At 42.1% G+C, this 19760-nt stretch overlaps 1 protein-coding gene across 1 annotated transcript in view; it reads right to left on the reverse strand.

Annotated features, from left to right (window-relative positions):
* Positions 1–4872: 4872 nt before the first annotated feature.
* Positions 4873–19760, reverse strand: part of CAPN5 (calpain 5) — a 155253-nt gene continuing 140365 nt past the window's right edge. Inside the window, exons 10-13 of the mRNA XM_036742447.1 lie at positions 15707–15903; positions 12711–12829; positions 9951–10087; positions 4873–7256 (exon numbers count right to left, since the gene is read on the reverse strand). Of these exons, the coding sequence (XP_036598342.1) occupies positions 7074–7256; positions 9951–10087; positions 12711–12829; positions 15707–15903 (636 nt within the window). The 3' untranslated portion in view covers positions 4873–7073. The remainder of the gene's footprint in view (positions 7257–9950; positions 10088–12710; positions 12830–15706; positions 15904–19760) is intronic.

Here is a 19760-nt window from a genome sequence, read left to right on the forward strand (position 1 = left end):
TTGGTCCCTACCCCATTCCAACCCACCCCAGGACTCTCCCTCAGAAATTATCTCCTCTATACTGTATAGATTTTGTATATTCATAGTTGTTTGTATGTTGTCTTCCCCATCAGAATGGGAGCTCCTTGAGGGCAGGCGTTTTATTTTTGCCGATATATCGCCAGAACTTAACACAGTGCCTGGCACGTAGTAAGTGCTTAATAAATGCTTGCTGACTGACTGCCTCATGCTCCAGCTCTAGTCACACATCAGGGTAAGTCATAGAAGTCAAGTACATCTGCCCCATCCCTACCCCATTCTAACCCTCTCCCACCCATAACCCAATAGGATACACAGATAGACATTAGGATTCTAGAGAAAATTTATTTTGAATACCTCTTGGGATGTTCTTCATCATCCCCAGCATTAAATACAGAATTTCAAAGCTGAAAGAGACCTCAGAAGACGTGAAATCATCCAACTTGTAACTGAAGGGGGATTTCTTTGGACACTTCCAGTGACTGAGGGCGTCTACTGCCGCTTGCACTAGCCCATTTCGCTATTGGGTAAGACTGAGGGGCACCTCTAATAGCAGGTGAAGTGTGTGATGTTTCCAGCCTGGCAGCCCCCCAATAAGCAGCAATGGAATTTGGACTGTGAAATCTGGAGTTTAAGTGGGTTTAAGATAATCAGGGCTCCCAAAGGATGATGTTTGCCTTCCCAGTGAAGTCCTGAGGGGCTGAACAAAGTCCCTGACGTGGTTCAGTCCTCAGAGGTGGCAGCTGAGATTTCTTCTCCTGGGACTAGCATAAAGGGCTGAATTTAGTAGGCACTTAATAAATGTATTTCTTAAAAACAAAACAAAACCAACAATTTATATTATACTATTACAGTTATCTGAATGTGCATTCGTGTGCTGAGCTCCACATGGGCACAGATGCTGTATTAGGTAAACATGGCATCTCCTCTAGCTTAGCCCAGTGCTACATGTAGTGGTAGCCTGGTGCTTGGGACCCAACGGTCACCCTGCAAAAACTTCTCTGCCCTGTCTCTCACCAGCCTCCAGCACTAGCTGACTATTCCTTATCCTCAGCCCCATAGCCAACAACTCTCCAGAACAGAAGAGTGGGAGCAAATGAGGACAGGAGGGGGGCTGCATTAACTGCTCGATTGTATAAGGCTCAAAATAGCCTGATGGGAAGGGTCTAGGAAGGATTGATTTTTCCTTACATTATTAAATTGAATGAATCTTCCTTGGATGAAATTAGATTGATTCTGCCCTCTATGGAACTGGATGGATTCTTAATTGAAAATTAAGTCTATCCACTGTTGGAGTGGATTAATTTTTCCTTGTATGGAACTGCACCATATCTTTTTTTTTTCTTTTTATCACTCAACTTAAACACCAAAAAAGGAACATTTCCATATAGAATACAGAAGATTCTAAATAAAACTAATTCTTCATTTCATACGTCTTGCTTTAAAAAAAAAAGATAAGCAGATAGGGAGTGAGAGAGAGGGAAGGAGGGAAAGAGGGAGAGAGAGAGAAGGGGGTAGGGAGAGAGAGCCAGAGAGAGCCAGAGAGAGAGAATGAGAATGAGGATGAATCTTTCAAACTGTCCTGATGATGCTTCCTTCTGAACTTCTTTCTACACTCTTCCATGCGTTTTTTGTTTGCTTTGAGATTAGCTCTCCATCTATTACCCAGGCTAAAGAGCCTCAGTCACTCAGGAGCCAAATCCTACCGCTGATCATCTGGAAAGCTCTGACTTCATCCATTTCTGAGCTGTACTGGCTTGTCCTGCCTGCTTAGGCAATCTAGTATCCTATAATTCTCAGACGCTTACGTGGTGCAGAACTTAGTGAAAAACCCAATAGCTTAGGAAACGTAGCTCAAAACTCCTGAGCTCCAGCGATCCACCAGCCTCAGCCAACCTAGTAGCAGGGATCATAAGCTTTCACCACACTCAGGCCAAGCATTTTAAAAACTAGTCTAATGGCCCTTTTGGAGGGCATCACTATTGCTAACTTCTCTCCTTCCTTCATTTCCTCCCCCTTCTATATAAACATTAAAAATCAAGGGAACTGTGCTAATTCTGCCTTGTTGGAAATGGTTGACTCAATATTTGTTGTTTAGTCATTTTTCAGTCATGTCTGACTCTGTGACCCCATTTAGGTTTTCTTGGCAAAGATACTGGAGTGGTTTGCCATTTCCTTCTCCAGCTCATTTCACAGATGAGGAAACTGAGGCAAACAGGGCTAAGTGACTTGCCCGGGGCTACCCAGCTAGTAAATGCCTGAGGCCAGAAATTGAATTCAAGCTGTCTTCCTAACTTTAGGCCCAGCACTCTATCCACTACGTCACCTAGCTGCCCTTTGATATATATTTATTAAAAGCCTACTATGTGTGCTAGGAGGTGGAGATACAAAAATAAGAGAGTTCCTGCTCTCAATAAGCTTCCATTCTAGCTTCCATTATACCAGGAAGGGGAGAGGAACACAAGCACAAAGATAAGTAAAAATGAAGTACATAAAAAATAAAGTAACAGGGTGAGGAGAGCCCCAAATTGGAGAGCATCAGAAAAGGCCTCCTATACAAGATGCCACTAGAGCTGAGCCTTGAATGGAGCTAAGGATTCTATGGGGGCATCTAGATGGCGCAACGGATAAAGTACTGGCCCTAGAGTCAAGAAGATCTGAGTTCAAATCCAGCCTCAGACTAGCTGTGTGACCCAGGGCAAGTCACTTCACCCTGTTTGCCTCAGTTTCCTCATCTGTAAAGTGAGCTGGAGAAGAAAATGGCAAACCACTCTAGTATCTCTGCCAAGAAAACCCCAAATGGGGTTACAAAGAGTCAGGCATGACTGAACAGCAACAAGGATTCTAAGCAACGTACAAATGATCATGGGCAATGGTAAATTGGGGTGACAGTGGGAGAAATATTTGGGGAGTTGGGTCATCAGCCTTTAGAGGCAGGTCTAGTGCCAACTTAGCTCCCCTACAGGATCCAAGGCCTTGAGAAATATTCCCTGATGGTGATGGTGGGGTGGATTGGATAGGTTGGAATTGGGCAGGAGAGGGGTGGGAGAAGGAAGGGAGTTTGGCATCCAGCCCACACCAGCAAGGTAATTCCCAAGCAAGACTTGTGTCCCTGGGGTTCCCCTCATGGGTCGGCTCAAATGCTGCAGCAGTCAGATCACAGATTTGGGGGCTACCACCCCTCTTAGGTCTTCTAGTACCCTCCTCCCACCCAGAGAAGCTAGGATAGCAAGTGGCAGATCAGGGCTTTGAACCAGGTCCTCTGGACCCAACAGAGGCGATCACCACTCCAGAACCCAAATCTGATGTTCTTTCCAACATGTGCCCACTCTTCTAATACTATCAGAAACATTGCTTCCCTCACAATCCAGATGAGATTAGTAATAAAAAAAATGAACAAAAGGAAGAAAAGGCATTTATTAAGTACTTACTGGGTGCCGAGCACTGTGCTAAGAGCTGAGAATACAAATACAAAAGCAAAAGCAGTCACTGCCCTCAGGAGCTTATATTGTAAGAGAGAAACAAGACACGTAAGGTGGAGGGGGGTGGGGTGGGGGCACTTTGGTCCAGAATGTAACAGATGGTGAGGGGAGCCATGTACCCCTTCCTAGAGTTGATGGGATTGTGGTTCCAGAACTAGAAGGTTGTGTAGTAGGGGAGGCTATGGTGGCAAGCTTGCTGGTGAGGCTAGTGAGAGGAGAGGGCCAAGTGGTAGGGGGTGGGGTGAAGCATAGCAGAGGTCTGCCTGAGAAACCGGGCCAGGAGAGGGCGGCAGTCATCCATCAGGACAACCGGGACTCAGGCAGGACCCCAGCTCCAGAAAAGAGAGGGTATGATTTCTGTCTGGCCAGCTGCTATCAGGAAGATGAATACTGGAATTCTGGGCCTTAGAAATTAGGAGAAGGTGAAGAGTCAGCCTACCTAGGTCATCGATGGGACACAACAGCCCCCAAAGCAAATATGAATCTGAGATATGTAAAATAGGCATATACTCCTAGCGAGAAAGGCGAGGGTCCCGCTGTCCTTTGCCTTGGTCAGGCCCATCTGGGATGCTGCATCCAGTTCTAGGCACCACATTTTAGGAAGGAAATTCACAAACTGGAGCATGCCCAGAGAAGGGCAGCTAGGCGAGGATGGGGATTGGAGATCACGCGAAAACAACAAAGAATCTTTAACCTTAGGGAAAGAGGGTTGGAGGCTGAACTCAGGTTTCTGCATTCAAATATCTGAAGGGCATTCATGTGGAAGGGGTATAAGGATTGCTTGGCTTAGACTCTGCTGTAGCTGTAAGAACCAGGAGGAATGCATGGAAATTCCGGAAAGGGCGATTTCTGCGTAATGAAAGGAAAAACTCCCTAACAGAGGGGTGGGATGGGCTACCCCAAGAGGAGGTAGATCAGTCATTACTAGGGGATGCTACAAGACAGATACATACAGGAGATGACCTCTAAGGTCCCTCCAGCTCCAATATTCTGTGACAGAGACATTTGTACGTATGTAAATACAGTATACTATATATTTACATATATGTATATTTGTGTATAGACACATACACACAAAGTGTATGTATGTACATATGTCTATATTTTTGTCTTTATACTGAACTCATCATGAAAAGCTTGACAAACAAGGATCATTGGCCCCATTTCAAAGATGAGGAAAACTGAGGCACACAGAGGTTTAACCAACTTGTTCATTGTCACAATCACACAGAGTCTCAATTTCAAACCCATGTGGAGCACCTTGGGTCCCAAAGCTGAGTTTAAGGTAAAAACAACTTCCTTCCTTCCTTTCTCTTCCTTCCTTTCTTTTTCTTTCTTTTTCTTTTTCTTTCTCTTTCTCTTTTTCTTTCTTCCTTCCTCATCCTACTCCTTCCTTCCTTTTTCATTCTATCTCTTCATGACCTTTTCCTCTTCCTTCAGCTCCTCATACCATGGACAACCTAGAGAGAAGAGTGTCCCATAATAGCCATATGCGGGACAGGAAGGAAGGAAGGGAAGCTGCAGTGAGCAGTCCAGAAGTGGACTGTCTCAGCTTGGTAAACTTTGGTCCCAGTAGCAAAAGTCCTAGAGATGAAAAGTTCTCAGATATCCTAGAGGAAGAGTGACAGGGAGATGGCACCTCTTTCCTCACTTGATCCCCAGGAAAACAAAGGCAGGGGCTATACCTTTACAGCAAAATTACCCCTTAACTAGACCTAGGTTTGCAAGCTTCACTGAAGATTCTGGCTTTCTAACTATGAGGGTGATGGCTTTCAACCCTCATGAAACCATAGGATCTTCCTTCTTGATGCTGATCTAGAGAATGAAAGGGTTTAGACACAACTGAGTCACTACGGTGTCTGGGTAAACTTATATGTTTCTAACAATCCAAAGGACTTCCAGGAAAAACAGATGTTTGGACTGGAGATGTTAAACTGCCCATGTCTCATGAATGTATCAGGGAGCAAATAAGGCGTAGCTTTACAAAACAAAAACCAGTAAAATCCCCAATCAGTTATATAGAATGCCCTGGCCTTTATCCAATTGCAAATCCCAGTTATGGAAAAAAAAAAAGTACAGAGAATCCCATTCATCCTATCCCTAATTACATCCACCTGGAATCACATTTTCGTAAGACCCAAAGAAACTACAGTTTAAAAAAAAAGGGGTGGGTTCTGGTCCTCTGTTTCTCCTAATCGACTTGAAATGCCCTAGCCTCTAAAATGTGAAATAAGAAAAACCACAATGAAGCAGGGAGGAAAACCATTAAGACACTTGGGCCTCAATATTGAGATGATAAGAAGGAAGATTCTTTGGTTTCTTGGGCCGATGTGGCCTGTTTTGCAGAAGAAAACCCATTCTGCCTGGAGGGGGAGGGGTTATCCTTTGGTGCACTCCGTCCCCCTGGACCCCAGCTTTGGCATGGCTAAGAGTCCTGTCTCTCATCAACAGCTGGGGCTGCCTTGGCACTACTCTCTGACACATCTCATCCTGTTGGCCAAGGGGGCCAACTATCATCCTGACTGATGCGCAGATGTCTAGCTAGGTGGGGACTGACCCCCTTTGGGAGGAGAACCAGTGACAACAGCTGGTCTGACCTGGATGAGACTCGTGATCCTTCAGTGTCTGGCAGTTGGTTCAACTTGCGGGAAAAGCTACAGCATTGGCGACTGGTAGAGAGCCTGACTGCATCCAGGTGCCCACGTGAAGTCCTTTCACTTCTAAGACAGGGCCCAGTGACCTAATAAGAAGCTTGGAAAACAATCTGGCTTTGGCAATCTTGGTGAAGACCCAACCAAACTGACAAAAGAAGACATTCTGATGTGAAGATGAATTAGTGGACCTGTTATGAATGAACAATCCTGGCAAGTCTCCCATGCACTAACGAGGAGTCTGAAGAGATGGGAGGGGGGCAGGGTTGAGGGAGGAGCTTCTGGCCTGGCCAAAACCCAAAGGATCTCCTCTAAGTCCCACTCAGCCATCGGATACCTTCACACCGATACACTGATGGAGTCATTCCCTGGTGTCACTGGTCACCCAGCCAATGAATGGTGGAGCCACATCTTTCTGACTCCTGGTTCAGGGCTCTCTCCATTATACAAAGATGTTTCTACTTTCTCTGAACAAAAGGGACCCCAGGGAGGGCAAACTGTCATTATGGTGGGTGGGAAAAGTGAGGTTGTGGGAGGTGAAGGGCAGTGGAGGGGGGTGGGGAGGAAGAAAGGAGTGAGAGGAAATTGGCTAGCAGAGAATTGGTTAGGGGTAAGGGCAAAATCCACAGGGCCACTGGCATGTAAACAAGTGACTCTGGATATGCCCTGTCCTGAAGTGCTCTGTGTCTTCTACCACTCCATTGACTAAGAGGTGCTGAAGGTCCTGGAGGCCTCTGGCACCATTAGACACTGTATTCCAGGAGAGACATGCATAATTCTTCTATGTGGTGAATTTGTCCTTGGGAAATAAGGAAATCTCATTGTGTGTGTAAAGGGCTCCGAGAGAAAGCTGGAGCTACGTGGGAGCAGGTCCAGCCGTGCCCCCCACACACCATGGATTCTCCAGGGCTGAGGGGAAGCCCTAGATATGTGAGAGGTTGCTGCTGCTGTAGACCTGGAGGGAGATGGTTCCAGGAAGGTCATTGGAATTCCCACTGCCCCGATCTTGTAGATGCAGGGCATGTGATGTCTGGAGGTCATCTGGATCCCCCTTCAGGGCCACCTGCCCCAGGAACTGATCCAACAAGAATTTATGGTTCCAAATCTAGGAGAAGAACACACACGTAGTGAGAGGTCATGGGCTGGGAGGTGGCACATTTGTTCTGTGCGGCTCTAGAGGGCAGCCATGTAGGCACGAGGGAGAGAGTGCTAGACTTGGAGTGAGGAATACCTGAGTTCAAATCCAGCCTTAGATGCTTACAAGCTGTGAGACCCAGGCAAGTCATTTAAGCTCTGACTGCCTCAGTCTCCTTATCTGTAAAACAGAGATAATAAAAGTACCTTTTCCTCAGGGTTGCTGTGAGCCTCAAATGAAATAACATAGCAAAGCACTTGGCAAACCTGAAATTTCTTTATAAATACTAGCTATGTGATAATAATATCATGACTAAGTCCAGATCAATTGAAGCAAGTTCTATGAACACTATTAAGCACCTATAACATCACAAGGTGTCAGAGACTTCAAGGAGCTTGTGTTGTACTGGGCAATATGACATACATACGCACGTACTGAAAATACAAAGTAACACCAAGTAATTTCAAGAAGGGAGAATCCTAATAATTAGGAAAATTAGGAAAAGAGCTGTGAAGGAGGTAGCATCTGAGAGGTGTCAGCTGAGAGGCAAATGAGATCTTCAAAGATTTCTGCTCAGTGTAAGGAATTAAAAATACACAGAGTTAAAACAAGGGGCTAGAGCAAAACTTATGTTTCAGATGAAGCAAAAAAGGCAAGGGTACCAATGGATCAAAAACAAAGAAACAGCAAAAAAACAGGAGATAAAATCATCCCTTTCTTAAAGGGATAAGAAAAGAAATTGCATTTTGTTAAAAGGTACCTTAGACAATGAATATCAATACTGAACATGTATACACCAAATAGCATAGCATCTACATTCTTAAAGAAAAAGTAAACTGAGTTACAGGAGAAAATAGTACAACTGTAATAGTGAGGAACCTCAAATGACTCCTCTCAGACCTTGATAAACTTACCCAAAAAATGAAATAGAAATGGAGGACCTGAATAGAGTTTTAGAAAAGTTAGAAATGATAGACCTATGGAAAATATTGAATGGAAACAGAAAAGAGTATACTTATTTCTCGTGTGTTAGGGCATAAAAACCTCACAAACAAATATTAAGTGCATCTTTTACCAAAAACAATGCAATAAAAATTACATTTAATAAAGGGCTTTTGAAGCAAAGATTAAAAATTAATTGGAAACTAAATATCTCAATATAAGGAAAGACTTCCTACCAATTAGAGCTATGCAAAAAATTGAATCAGGTAGAAATGTTATAGAGCAGATTCTTGTTTATGGAAGGGTTGGACTGGTTGGCTCTAATACCCCTCCCAACCTATGGTTCTTAAGAGAAAGCATGTGGGGGTGGATTTGAGCCTGGGCTAGCGATCTCAAAGGTTCTGATTCAAGAGCAAGGGTTCTTAACCTAGAGGCTCATGGGCCCCCAATGGATAGATTTCAGGGAGTCTATGAACTTGAATGGGGAAATAAAATACATCTTTATTTTCACTAATCTCTAATTTAAACCTAGCATTTCCTTCAATTATGAATTAATAAAAAATATTCTGAGAAGCAGTCCATTGGTTTCACCAAACTGACAAAATAGTCAGATTGTCAAAGGGATCCATCACAAAAAAATATTAAGAACAGCAGTTTTTAAACCTTTTTTAAAGGATCAAGATAAATGTCAAAGTTCTAATACCATTCTCTATGAGCTGGGGGTATATATCATTTAACTAAAAGGAACTAGTTTATTTAGGTGAAGTCCTTCACATAGGACCCCCCTCCCCCAACAGGGCAGTAACTGAAGAGTTTTGTGTTCAGCTGTAGGTGTCACATTTTAGGAACTGAGTCAATAAGCTGGAAAGTATGCCAAGGAAAGAAACTAGGCTGGTGAAGAAGAGACTGAAGAATAACAGTTAAAGGCACTGGGAAGATATAGCCTGGAAAAGAGAAGACTGAGGGGCAACAGAGTAGCTAGGTCCAAATATTTCAAGGGCTGCTCTGTTTCAATTAGTTTAGATTTTTTTCTGCTTGGTCCTAGAGGGCTGAACTAGGAGTAATGGGTAAAAGTTGTGGAAAGGCCAATTTAAGCTTGATATCAGGAAAAATCCCCGAATAATTAAGAGGCACTCAAAGTGGAAAGGGCTGCTTTGGGAGGTGGAGGGTTTTCCCTTCTAGTGGAAGCCTATGTTTTAGACAGGATTTGTGTTTAAGTAGGGGTTGGAAGTAGGGGGGCACTGCAGTCTCTTCCAGCTCTGACATTCTCTGTGGTCAAACTGGAAACTGAGGTACAGTGACAAGCTGACTTGTACAAGACCACAGTATGGTATGTGCAAATGAAGGTATCCTCAGGTTTGGAGTTGGAGAACACAAGTTCAAATGCTAGCTGTCAGGCTTATTAGCTTTTTTTTTTAATGCTGGCCAAGTCTATGTCATTTCAAAACTGTTTTCTCGTTTGTAAAATGGGATGATTCTATTCAAAGCAGCCACTCATGGATTTCTTATGAGGAATGCAATATGAGACATACCAAAAGTCTTAGTGCAGGTTTGAAGCTATAAAACCTTTGGACATCCTATATGTGAAATGTGAGTTAGGAACAGAACCGGGGCTCTTGATTCTATTCTCAGGGTTCTCTCTAACTCATCAGGCTTCTCTTGGAAGGTAATGCCTAGGGATTAGGTACCTGCAGTCTGTGGCCCAATGGGCCAGATACCCACCTGGACTACAATGGGCTGCTCTGGCTTCTTACGATAGAAGATGCCTTTCACATCATACTCTGGGGTGCCGCTATGCTTGTGCACATCCGATCGGACTGTCTCTCCTTCACATTTGATGATCACGTAGGAGTTAGTCCCTGTGGGAAGAGAAATGGAACATGGAGAGAACTTGGAGGGGAGAGAGGTAGAGCAGAAAGGATAATATACACTTAGTGAACAAGGCCACCCTGAGAAAAGGACCTGGGATCACTGAAGAGGTACACGTAGTCCCAGCATCCCTGCCCTGCCTGAGGTCTAGACCTGTCATTTCCAACTGCTTCCTAAAAAATGTCAGCTCCCCTTACCATTCCATGAGCATCCAAAGTCCACAATGTCCCAAACTGACCTCTGATTCTGTTGATGGAACCTTTATCCTCCCAGTCACCCAGGTTTGGAAACTCATTTTGAACTCTTCCCCTCTTATTCAGGCATTGTGGATGGAACACTGGATTTAGAATCAGATTTATCTCCAACATTTGAGTTTCTGCCTAGCAAGACACTTACTAGATGTGCAACCCTAGACCAAACACTTAACCTCTCTGGGCCTCATTTCTCATCTGTAAAATGACCCTCGATGGCCTCCAAGGTCCCTTCTGCTTGATCCTAAGAACCTATGACCCTGTAATCCCTTACAAGACCTTGGCAATCCCCCCTCCACACGTCTCATATCCATCCCCTTCTCTTCACCTCTTTACCTCCGCCTTGACTAGTGTAATCACTTTTTAATAGGTCTCCCTGCCTCAGATTTGCTCCTTTTATCATCTGGGAAATGAAGAGGTTTCCAAGGTCCTCTAAGAAAGATCCACTCTATTCTGCACATACACCCTCAGGTTAATCTTCCCCACAAACAAGCCTAAACTCATCACCTCTCCCACTGCCATCATGCTCCATCTCTTTCTTTTGTATTCTAGCCAAACCAAGGCTGGGGATTTCCTGGTCTCATCCTGCCTCTGTGAATTCTTGTAGGCCTTCTCCCATGCCCAGAACCACAATAATAACAACAGTTTGTGTGTTCACAGCACTTTAAGGTATCAAAGCGCTTTACAAATATTAACCCATCTGATCTTCACAACCTTGTGAGGTAGGTGCTATTATTATCTCCACTTTACAGATGTAGAAACTGAGGCAGATTGAAGTTAAGTGATTTGCCCAGGGTCACAAAGCTAGTGTGTGTTTGCGACTACATGATGATGATGATGATGATAACATCTAACATTTATATAACTCTTACTATGTGCCAGGCACTGTGCTAAGCACTTTACAATGATTATCTCATTTGATCCTCAAGACAACCCTGGGAGGTAAATGCTATTATTATCCCCCTTTTATAGATAAGGAAATTGAGGCAGGCAGAGGTAAAGTGACTGGCCCAGGATTGTGTCTGAGGCTGCATTTTAATAACAATAACATCTAACACATACAGCGCTTATTATGTGCCACATACTGTGATAAGTATTTTTTTTGGAAGGGGAAAGGCAGGGCAAAGGGGGTTAAGTGAGTTGCTCAAGGTTACACAGCTAGTAAATGTGTCAAGTGTCATATTATCTCATTTGATCCTCACAACAACCCCAGGAGGTAAGTGCTGTCGGGTAAACTGAGGCAGACAGACATTAAGTGACTGTTCCACTGCTAGTGTGTGTCTAAGACTACATTTAACTCAGGTCTTCCTGACTCCAGGTCTAACACTTGGTCCGCTGTATTACCTAGCTGCCTCATATACATCTCCTTCTATATCTCCACCTGTTGATATCCTTTTCTTCCTTCAAGGTCCAGCTGAGATGACTCCTCCATGAAGCCTCCTTTGGTCTTCCTCAGCTAAAAGTGATTCTTCCTTTGATGATTCATTCTCTGTCATAATTCCTCCTTCTAACTTGTATATAGTTATTTGTATACATACCTTGTCTCCCTTCCAGATTATATGCTCCTTGAGGACGGGGACAATGTCATTTAAAGCATTTTTGTACCCTTCCCCCAACACACACACTCATGTACTAATAATTCTTCCAAAGCTCCATGATTTCCTGTGTACTGAGACCCTTCCTTGACTGAGATCACAAAGCCCTCCCTACCTTAGTAGACTGTCTTCAAGAGCTGCTATGACCTAAAACTTTGCCTCTTGGTGGCCAGTCTGCTAGTGATGAAGCCCTCTAAACTTATCTAGGCTGGAGAGGCATCATCTATCATTGGCTCTGTCTTTGAAATCCTTGTAGACTGGCAGAGCCAGACAGATGTGAAGGGAGGCCATCAATGAAGGCTCACATTACGCAGTTACTATATGGTAAATACATTCTTCCATCGATATCCTTCTCCCATAGGAGGATTAGGAAGATGGGGTCTTGGAGTCTTATCTTTAGATATTACCATGCCTAGTGTCTATGTAGTCCTTTTTTTTTAATTTTGAAACTGAGTCTCCTCATCTTGCCAAGACGGAAGAGGTCACACTGGGAGGTTTGCTCCTCCTTAGGCAGCCTAGGGTACTCTGATCCCAGGGCAGGAGCTAGTGTGAAAATTTGATGGGCTATAACCCTACTGCAACTCAGAAATCCTAAATTCAAGCAATTCACCAGCCTCAACCTCCAGTTCTCAGCCTGTCCAAACTATTCCAACCTGGATCAAGCTAGGAGCCTTGATCTCAGTGGGAAGGAAGGAAACTTCCCTCACCTAACACCCCAAGGAAGGCGCAGAGAGGATGGAAGTGGGGCAAAGAGAAAGAACACCTACCTTCTGAAGGGGAATCCCTCAGCCCCTCTGCTTTGATGATGTGGACCTGGGACACAACCTGAGGATAACCAAATATTCTATTCCACCACCAATGGCGGGGCTGATCCAGGTGCAATTCCCTGAGGGGAGGAGAAGAGATAGAAAATGAGAAAAGGGAATAGGAGGTGAGAAGGAGAGATAAAAGAGGACAGGAATCAATTTGGGGGAGTAAGGGAAGGATGGCAAGAACAAGAATTAGGAGAGTAAAGAGAGGGTAAAAATGGAATTTAAATCCTTCTACGAAGGACTTTTCACTGGATAGCTCCATTCTTATATCACCTCCTGTGAATTACTGGACCTACCTACTGCTAGTGTTCTAACAGTAGGTACTTTCTATCAAATCTGATTTTGGCAGATCTCTCTCTCTCTCCCTCTCTCTCTCTCTCTCTCTCTACATACACACACACACACACACACACACACACACACACACACACACACACACATACATATATATATATATATGGTACTCCAAAATTCTTAGTGGAGTTTTAAGATTTAATATCATAAAGCTTCACTAAGATTTTTGGGACATCCTGGGAAATAATAATAGCTAACATTCACAGGGCACTTTAAGGTTTGCAAAGCACTTTATAAATAGCATCTCATACAAGACTCAAAACAAACCTGAAAGGTAGGTACTATTATTATCCTCATTTGACAGTTGTAGAAACTAAGGCAGGCAGGTTAAGTGACTTGCCCAGTATCATGTAGCTAGTGAGAGCCTGATGCCAGATTTGAATTCAGGGCTTCCTGACTCCAGCTCTAGCATCTGACCCACTGCACCACTTATACTTAAACATCACATTCTTGATCAGTCATCCCTACTTCCTGTGTGATGTCACAGATGGTCTGCTTTACTCTCTGAGTCTCAGTTTCCTCATCTGTAAAATGAGGGATTTAGGCTGGATAATTTCATTGGTTTCTTCCAGCTCTAAATTCTCTTATCCAATCTACGGAATGTTTGATAAAGTAGAAAATATAAATTACATAGGAAAAAACTCCTTATCTAATAAAAATTGCTAGTTACAGTAGAAATCAATTTGGCAGAAATTAGGCTTAGACTAACACCTCATATCATATTCTACAATACAATCTAAATGGAAATGCAACCTTAATATTAAAGAGCAGATTATAAAAAAATTAAAAGAGAAACAGATAGTATACCTCTCATAGCTATGGGTAGGAGATATATTCTTAACCAACTAGAGACAGAGGCAACCCCAAAAGATAAAATAGATAACTTTGATTATATGATTATATCAAAAGCTTCTGCACAGACAACACTAATGAATCTAAAATAAAAAAGAAATCAGTAGAATGGGAGAAAAAAATCTTTCTCTGATATAGCTTTGGTATCCAAGATAATAGAAACAATTAATAATAATAATAAATATGCATATAACTAATAGCCATTCTTCAATAGGTAAATATTAGAAGGATATAAACAAACAGTTCTCAAAAAAAGAATTGCAAAGTATTCACAACCACATGGAAAAATGCTCCAAATCACTAATAATGAGAAATTCAAATTTTAAAAAATGTGAGGCTTCACTTCACATACTGCAAGTTGGAAAAAATGACCAAAAAATGCAAATAGCCAATGTTTTGTTTTCAGACTTTTTCAAGATATCTATCAGTTGTGACTTTATTGTCTCAAAAAAAATACTCTTTGTCAAATGCAATGGTTTTCTAGCAGAGAGAGAGAGAGAGTGAGGGACATTTGGAATAACTATGGTGACGTAAGAAACTGAAAATACAAACAAAAACTAATTTTTCAAAAAAAAAAAAGTCCATGTTGGAGGGGTTGTAAGATGACAGGCATACTAATACATTGTCAGTGGAGCTGTGAAATGGTACAATTATTTTGAAAAGCAATCTGATATTATGCAAATAAAGTGACCAAAATGTTCATACTCCATTACTGTACTTTTAGCCCAAGGAAATCATCAACAAGAAAAAAGTCACCACAGACACCGAAATACTGGTAGCAATGCTTTTTGTGTTAGCAAAGAAATGGAAACAGAGTAGATGTACATTGATTGAGGAATGACTAAATAAATTGTGGTAGGTGAAGATTCATTCATTTGTTCAAGAAACACTTATTAAGTGCCTACTATGTGCCAGGCACTGTGCTGAGTGCCGAGGACACAAAAAGAGGCAAAAGACAGCCTCTACCCTCAAGGAGCTTACAATCTAATGGATGGAGAAGACAACATGCAGACAAACAAAGCAAACTATGTAGAGGATAGATAGGAAATCATCAAAAGAGAGAAAGCACTGGAATTAAGGGGAGTTGGCTTCCTGTAGACAATGGGATTTTAGCTAGGACTTAAAGGAAGCCAGGGAAGTTAGCAGTCAAAGGGGAGGGAGAGCATTCCAGGCATGGAGGACAGTCAGAGAAAATGCCAGGAGCTGAGAGATGGAATATTTTGTTTGTGGAATTGCCAGGAGACCAGTGTTACGAGATGGAAGTGTATGTGTAGGGGAGCAAGGTGTAAGAAGAATGGAAAAGTAGAAGGGGGCTAGATTATGAAGGGCTTTGAATGTGTGCTGTAAGAAATGATGTGTGCGATGAATACAGAGAAGCACAGAAATATCTCTATGAACTAGCGCAGAACAAAGTAAGCAGAACCAAGAAAACAATATAGACAGTGACTATTTCAATCCATGGAACCCTGGATTGCAGCCCCAGGTCTACCATTACTTCATTTTGTGAGCCAAGGCAAGTACCTTTCCTCTCTCTGGGACTTGGCTTCCTCTTGCATAAAACGGGAATTACTATCTTTCCTGTCCCATTTACCAAATAAGACACTCTAGACAAAGTTAAAAGTGTCATACAAGTGAGACTATTATAAATGGTCAACAGGGCGTTTCTGGGCAGGGAATACAGCAAGCCCTGTTCTTTTAGATTCTTCCCTTACCCACTCTCCTTTCCCCCAACACCGAGCACTTACTGGCAAGAGGCACGCACGTCTGTGAAGATCCTGAGGAGGAATTCGCATGTCTGGCCTGGCTCAAAGGTGGTGGGGATGATGACGTACCGGCCCTCTTTCTGTTCCGTCCGCAGGAAGACACTGCGTGAATTGATATAGATGGAACCAGCTGCCTTCTCCTGCATAGTATGCATGCGGTACTTTCGGTTCGACTCCACCTGTAGAGATAACTGTGTCTGAAACTCTTTCTCACATTCTCAGGTCTCCTTATACCCTAGCTTCCCACATCACCAACGCCTGCTGCCACATTTTCCTTAAAGCAGCCCAATGGGATAGAATTTGGGCTCTTAATTCCTTGGAGACCTTAGGATCCTAGAACCTTAGTGACCCAAGAACATCAAAAACAACAAATTTTTTAGAATGTTGGAGCTGGAAGTGACAGTAGAACATAGAACGTCCAAACTAAGAAAGGCCTTAAAACACAGAATATGGAATGGACTTTACAATCAGAGGTGTGCTGATAAATATTTTAACAACCATTTCTCTGGGGGAGGGTGAGTAGAGAGAAGGAAAGTCTATGAATAACACACTTTTAAGTTTAATTTAATTAAGCTTAATCTGCATTATTAGTATCTTCTCCATCACTTTCTTAAGTCCAGACAATCAACAAAACAATTAAGCAAGCCCTGATTTGTAATTTGCTGATTTTTGAGGTATAAATGTTCACCCTGAAAATTTCCCTGACAGAGTCAGTAGGAGCTAGCCCCAGCAAACCCCTGCTTATAACATCAAGGACAAAGCCTGGGAAGGGCTATTTGGACAAAGAATACAATATGCCAGGGATAGAAAAGGTCTTAGAACATAGAACACAGAACATTAGATCTAGAAGGGAATTTAGCCCACCAAAGATCCAAGCTGGAAGGGGCTTCAGTAGTCATTTAATAGAATTCCTTCATCTGACAGATGAGGAAAAGGAGGCCAGATAGGAGGAAAATGACAGCAAGTTTATGCTATGACTCCTGACTCCTAGTTCAGTAGTCTTATTGCTGATACTTCACCTCTGTCTACATCATGACTCAAGGGTTCTCGGGTGGATGATACAGATCAGAGGGATGGGTACAAGAGATATGAACTCAAGGAAAATCAACAGGGTTTGGCAATTGACTGGATGGAAAGAGAAAGGGAGAGGAAACATATGAAGGTGAGAAAAATATAACAAACCACATTTATATAAGTTGTTTATGTTTAGTCAAGTGCTTTCTCCACAACCCTGTAAGGGAGGCAGGTAGGGCAGTGGTTGCCATATTGACAGCTGGAGACTGGACCTGATGGAGGCTAACTAGGTCGGGGTTTTTGTTGTTTTTGTTTTTAGTCTTCAACATTCATTTCTATAAGATTTGGAGTTCTAAATTTTTTCCCCTGCCCTCCATTCCCCCCCTCTTCAAGACAGCATTCAATCTAATATAGGCTATACATGTATGATCATATGAAACATATTTCCACATTAGTCATGTTGCAAAAGAAGAGTCAGAACAAAAAGGAAAAACAAAAAACAACAAAAGAAAGAGAAAATAGAATGCTCTGATCTGCATTCAGACTCCATAGTTCTTTCTCTGGATGTGGTTAATATTTTCCATGATGAGTCTTTTGGAGTTGTCTTAGATCATTGCATTGCTCAGAAAAGCTAAGTCTAAAAAAGTCAGTTATTGCAGTGTTCTCCAAGTTCTGCTCACTTCACTCAGCATCAGTTCATGTAAGTCTTTACAGGTTTTTCTGAAGTCTGCCTGCCCACCATTTCTTATGGAACAATAGTATTCCATTACATTCATATACCACAACTTGTTTAGCCATTCCCTAATTGATGGGCATCCCCTCAATTTCTAATTCTTTGCCACCACAAAAAGAGCTGCTATAAATATTTTTCTACATGTGGGTCCTTTTCCTGTTTTTATGATCTCTTTGGGATACAGACCTAGTAGTAGTATTGCTGGATCAAAATCACAATTTGACTGCCCTTTGGGCATAGTTCCAAATTGTTCTCCAGAATGGTTGGATCAGTTCACAACTCCAGCAAGAATGCATTAGTGTTCCAATTTTCCCACATCTTCTCTGACATTTATCATTTTCCTGTTTTGTTAGCTAATCTGATAAGTGTGAGGTGGTACTTCAGAGTTGTTTTAATTTGCATTTCTCTAATCAATAGTGATTTAGAGCATTTTTTCATATGACTATAGATAGCTTTAATTTCCTCATCCAATAACTGTTCAGATCCTTTGACCATTTATCAATTGGGGAATGACTTGTATTCTTACAGATTTGACTCAGTTCTCTATATATTTTAGAAATGAAGCCTTTACTAAAGACACTGGCTGTAAAAATTCTTTCCCAGCTTTCTGCTTCCCTTCTAATTTTGGTTGCATTGAGCGTATAAAAACACTTTAATTTAATGTAATCAAAATTATCGACTTGTGCATTTCATAATGTTCTCTATCTCTTGTTAAGTCATAAATTCTTCCTTTCTCCATAGATCTGACAGGTATACTATTCCCTGCTCTCCTAATTTGCTTACAGCTTCATCTTTTATGTCTAAATCATGACCTTATCTTGGCATATGATGTAAGATACTGGTCTATTAGGCCAGGGGTTCTTAACCTAGGGTCTATGAACTTTGGGTTTTTTAAAAATATTTTGATAACTATATTGTGTTTTGGGGGAGGAGCTTTGTCTCCCCAGCACTTGGCACAGTCCCTGGCACATAGTAAGTGCTCCATAAATGTTAGTTGTTTGTGTTATTGTTATCATTATTCAAATTTATTGAGCACCTCCAAGGCACCAGGCACAGTGTTATATAGATGTTAGTTATTATTATGTATGAGAAGTTATTAAGCACCCATAAGGTACTAGCCACTGTGCCGTTATATAAATGACAGCTACTATTATTATTATTATTTAAGCACTCACAATCTACCAAATACTGTGCTAAATGCCTTATAATTATTACTTTATATGGTCCTCACGACAATCCTGGGAGATAGATGCTATTATTATCACCCCCATTTTACATATGAGGAAACTGAGGCAGGCAGAAAGCTAGGTGACAGCTAGTAAGAGTCTATAGCCCAACATGAACTCAAGTCTTCCTGACTCCAAGCCTGATGCTCTATGCACTGCACCTCCTGCCTAGGTCAGTTACGCATTTAAAAACATGTTTCTGAGAAGGGGTCCATGGATTTCACCAGACTGACTGCCAAAGGAGGCCACGACACAAGAAAGGGTAAGAGTCCCCAGACGTCCAGCCTACCAGATGGCTGAGGTTCTGGGTGACTAAGAGGCTTTTGGTGCCATCAGTATAAATAGGGAAACCTGAAAGAGATGCAGATTTGGGGGGAGTGGGCAGGTGAGGAGGACATAACAGCAGCAACAGAAAAGATAATCACTGACATGATAATATGGTCACGGTTAGCAAAGCGTTTTATGGGCATTATCTCACCGGTCCTCCCAACAATACTGGGAGGGGGGCGATAGAGGTAACACAGGCTGCACCAAAGGTATTCGTGTGGTTTGGAGTGAAAACCACGCTAAGACTTTGGGCACAACTCTGTATTACGATCCTTTTACAAATGAAGACGCTGCAGGTTAGGCTGCACAGCTAAAAAAGGCTGCGTGATGTATAAAAAGTTCAAGAGACTTAGTTCTGGGCAATCATTTTATTAATTCCATTAATAAATTTTATTAATTATTAATAATTAGTTATATGCCAATTATATAATTAGTAGAATATAATGGTGTAATATATTATACAATAACATATAATTCATAATTAAGTATTAATAAATTTTATAAATAAAAGGATTGGTCATTTGGCTATCTCTCATAAACCAAAAACGGATCATGGCGGCCTATTGATATTTATATGCCCTTGGAAGAGTGGGTGTTCTTGACAGATGGCAATCATCCCTGACTGGTTAACAATTAATGAGAAGAATGAATATTATAATGAGAGGTGGAGCTATTTTAATGAGGGGCTAGGGCCTTTATGTCACTCTTACTCCCAGAACACACCTAGCCAGTATCT

Source organism: Trichosurus vulpecula, chromosome 2, assembly GCF_011100635.1.
Source record: "Trichosurus vulpecula isolate mTriVul1 chromosome 2, mTriVul1.pri, whole genome shotgun sequence".
NCBI classification, from domain to species: Eukaryota; Metazoa; Chordata; class Mammalia; order Diprotodontia; family Phalangeridae; genus Trichosurus; species Trichosurus vulpecula.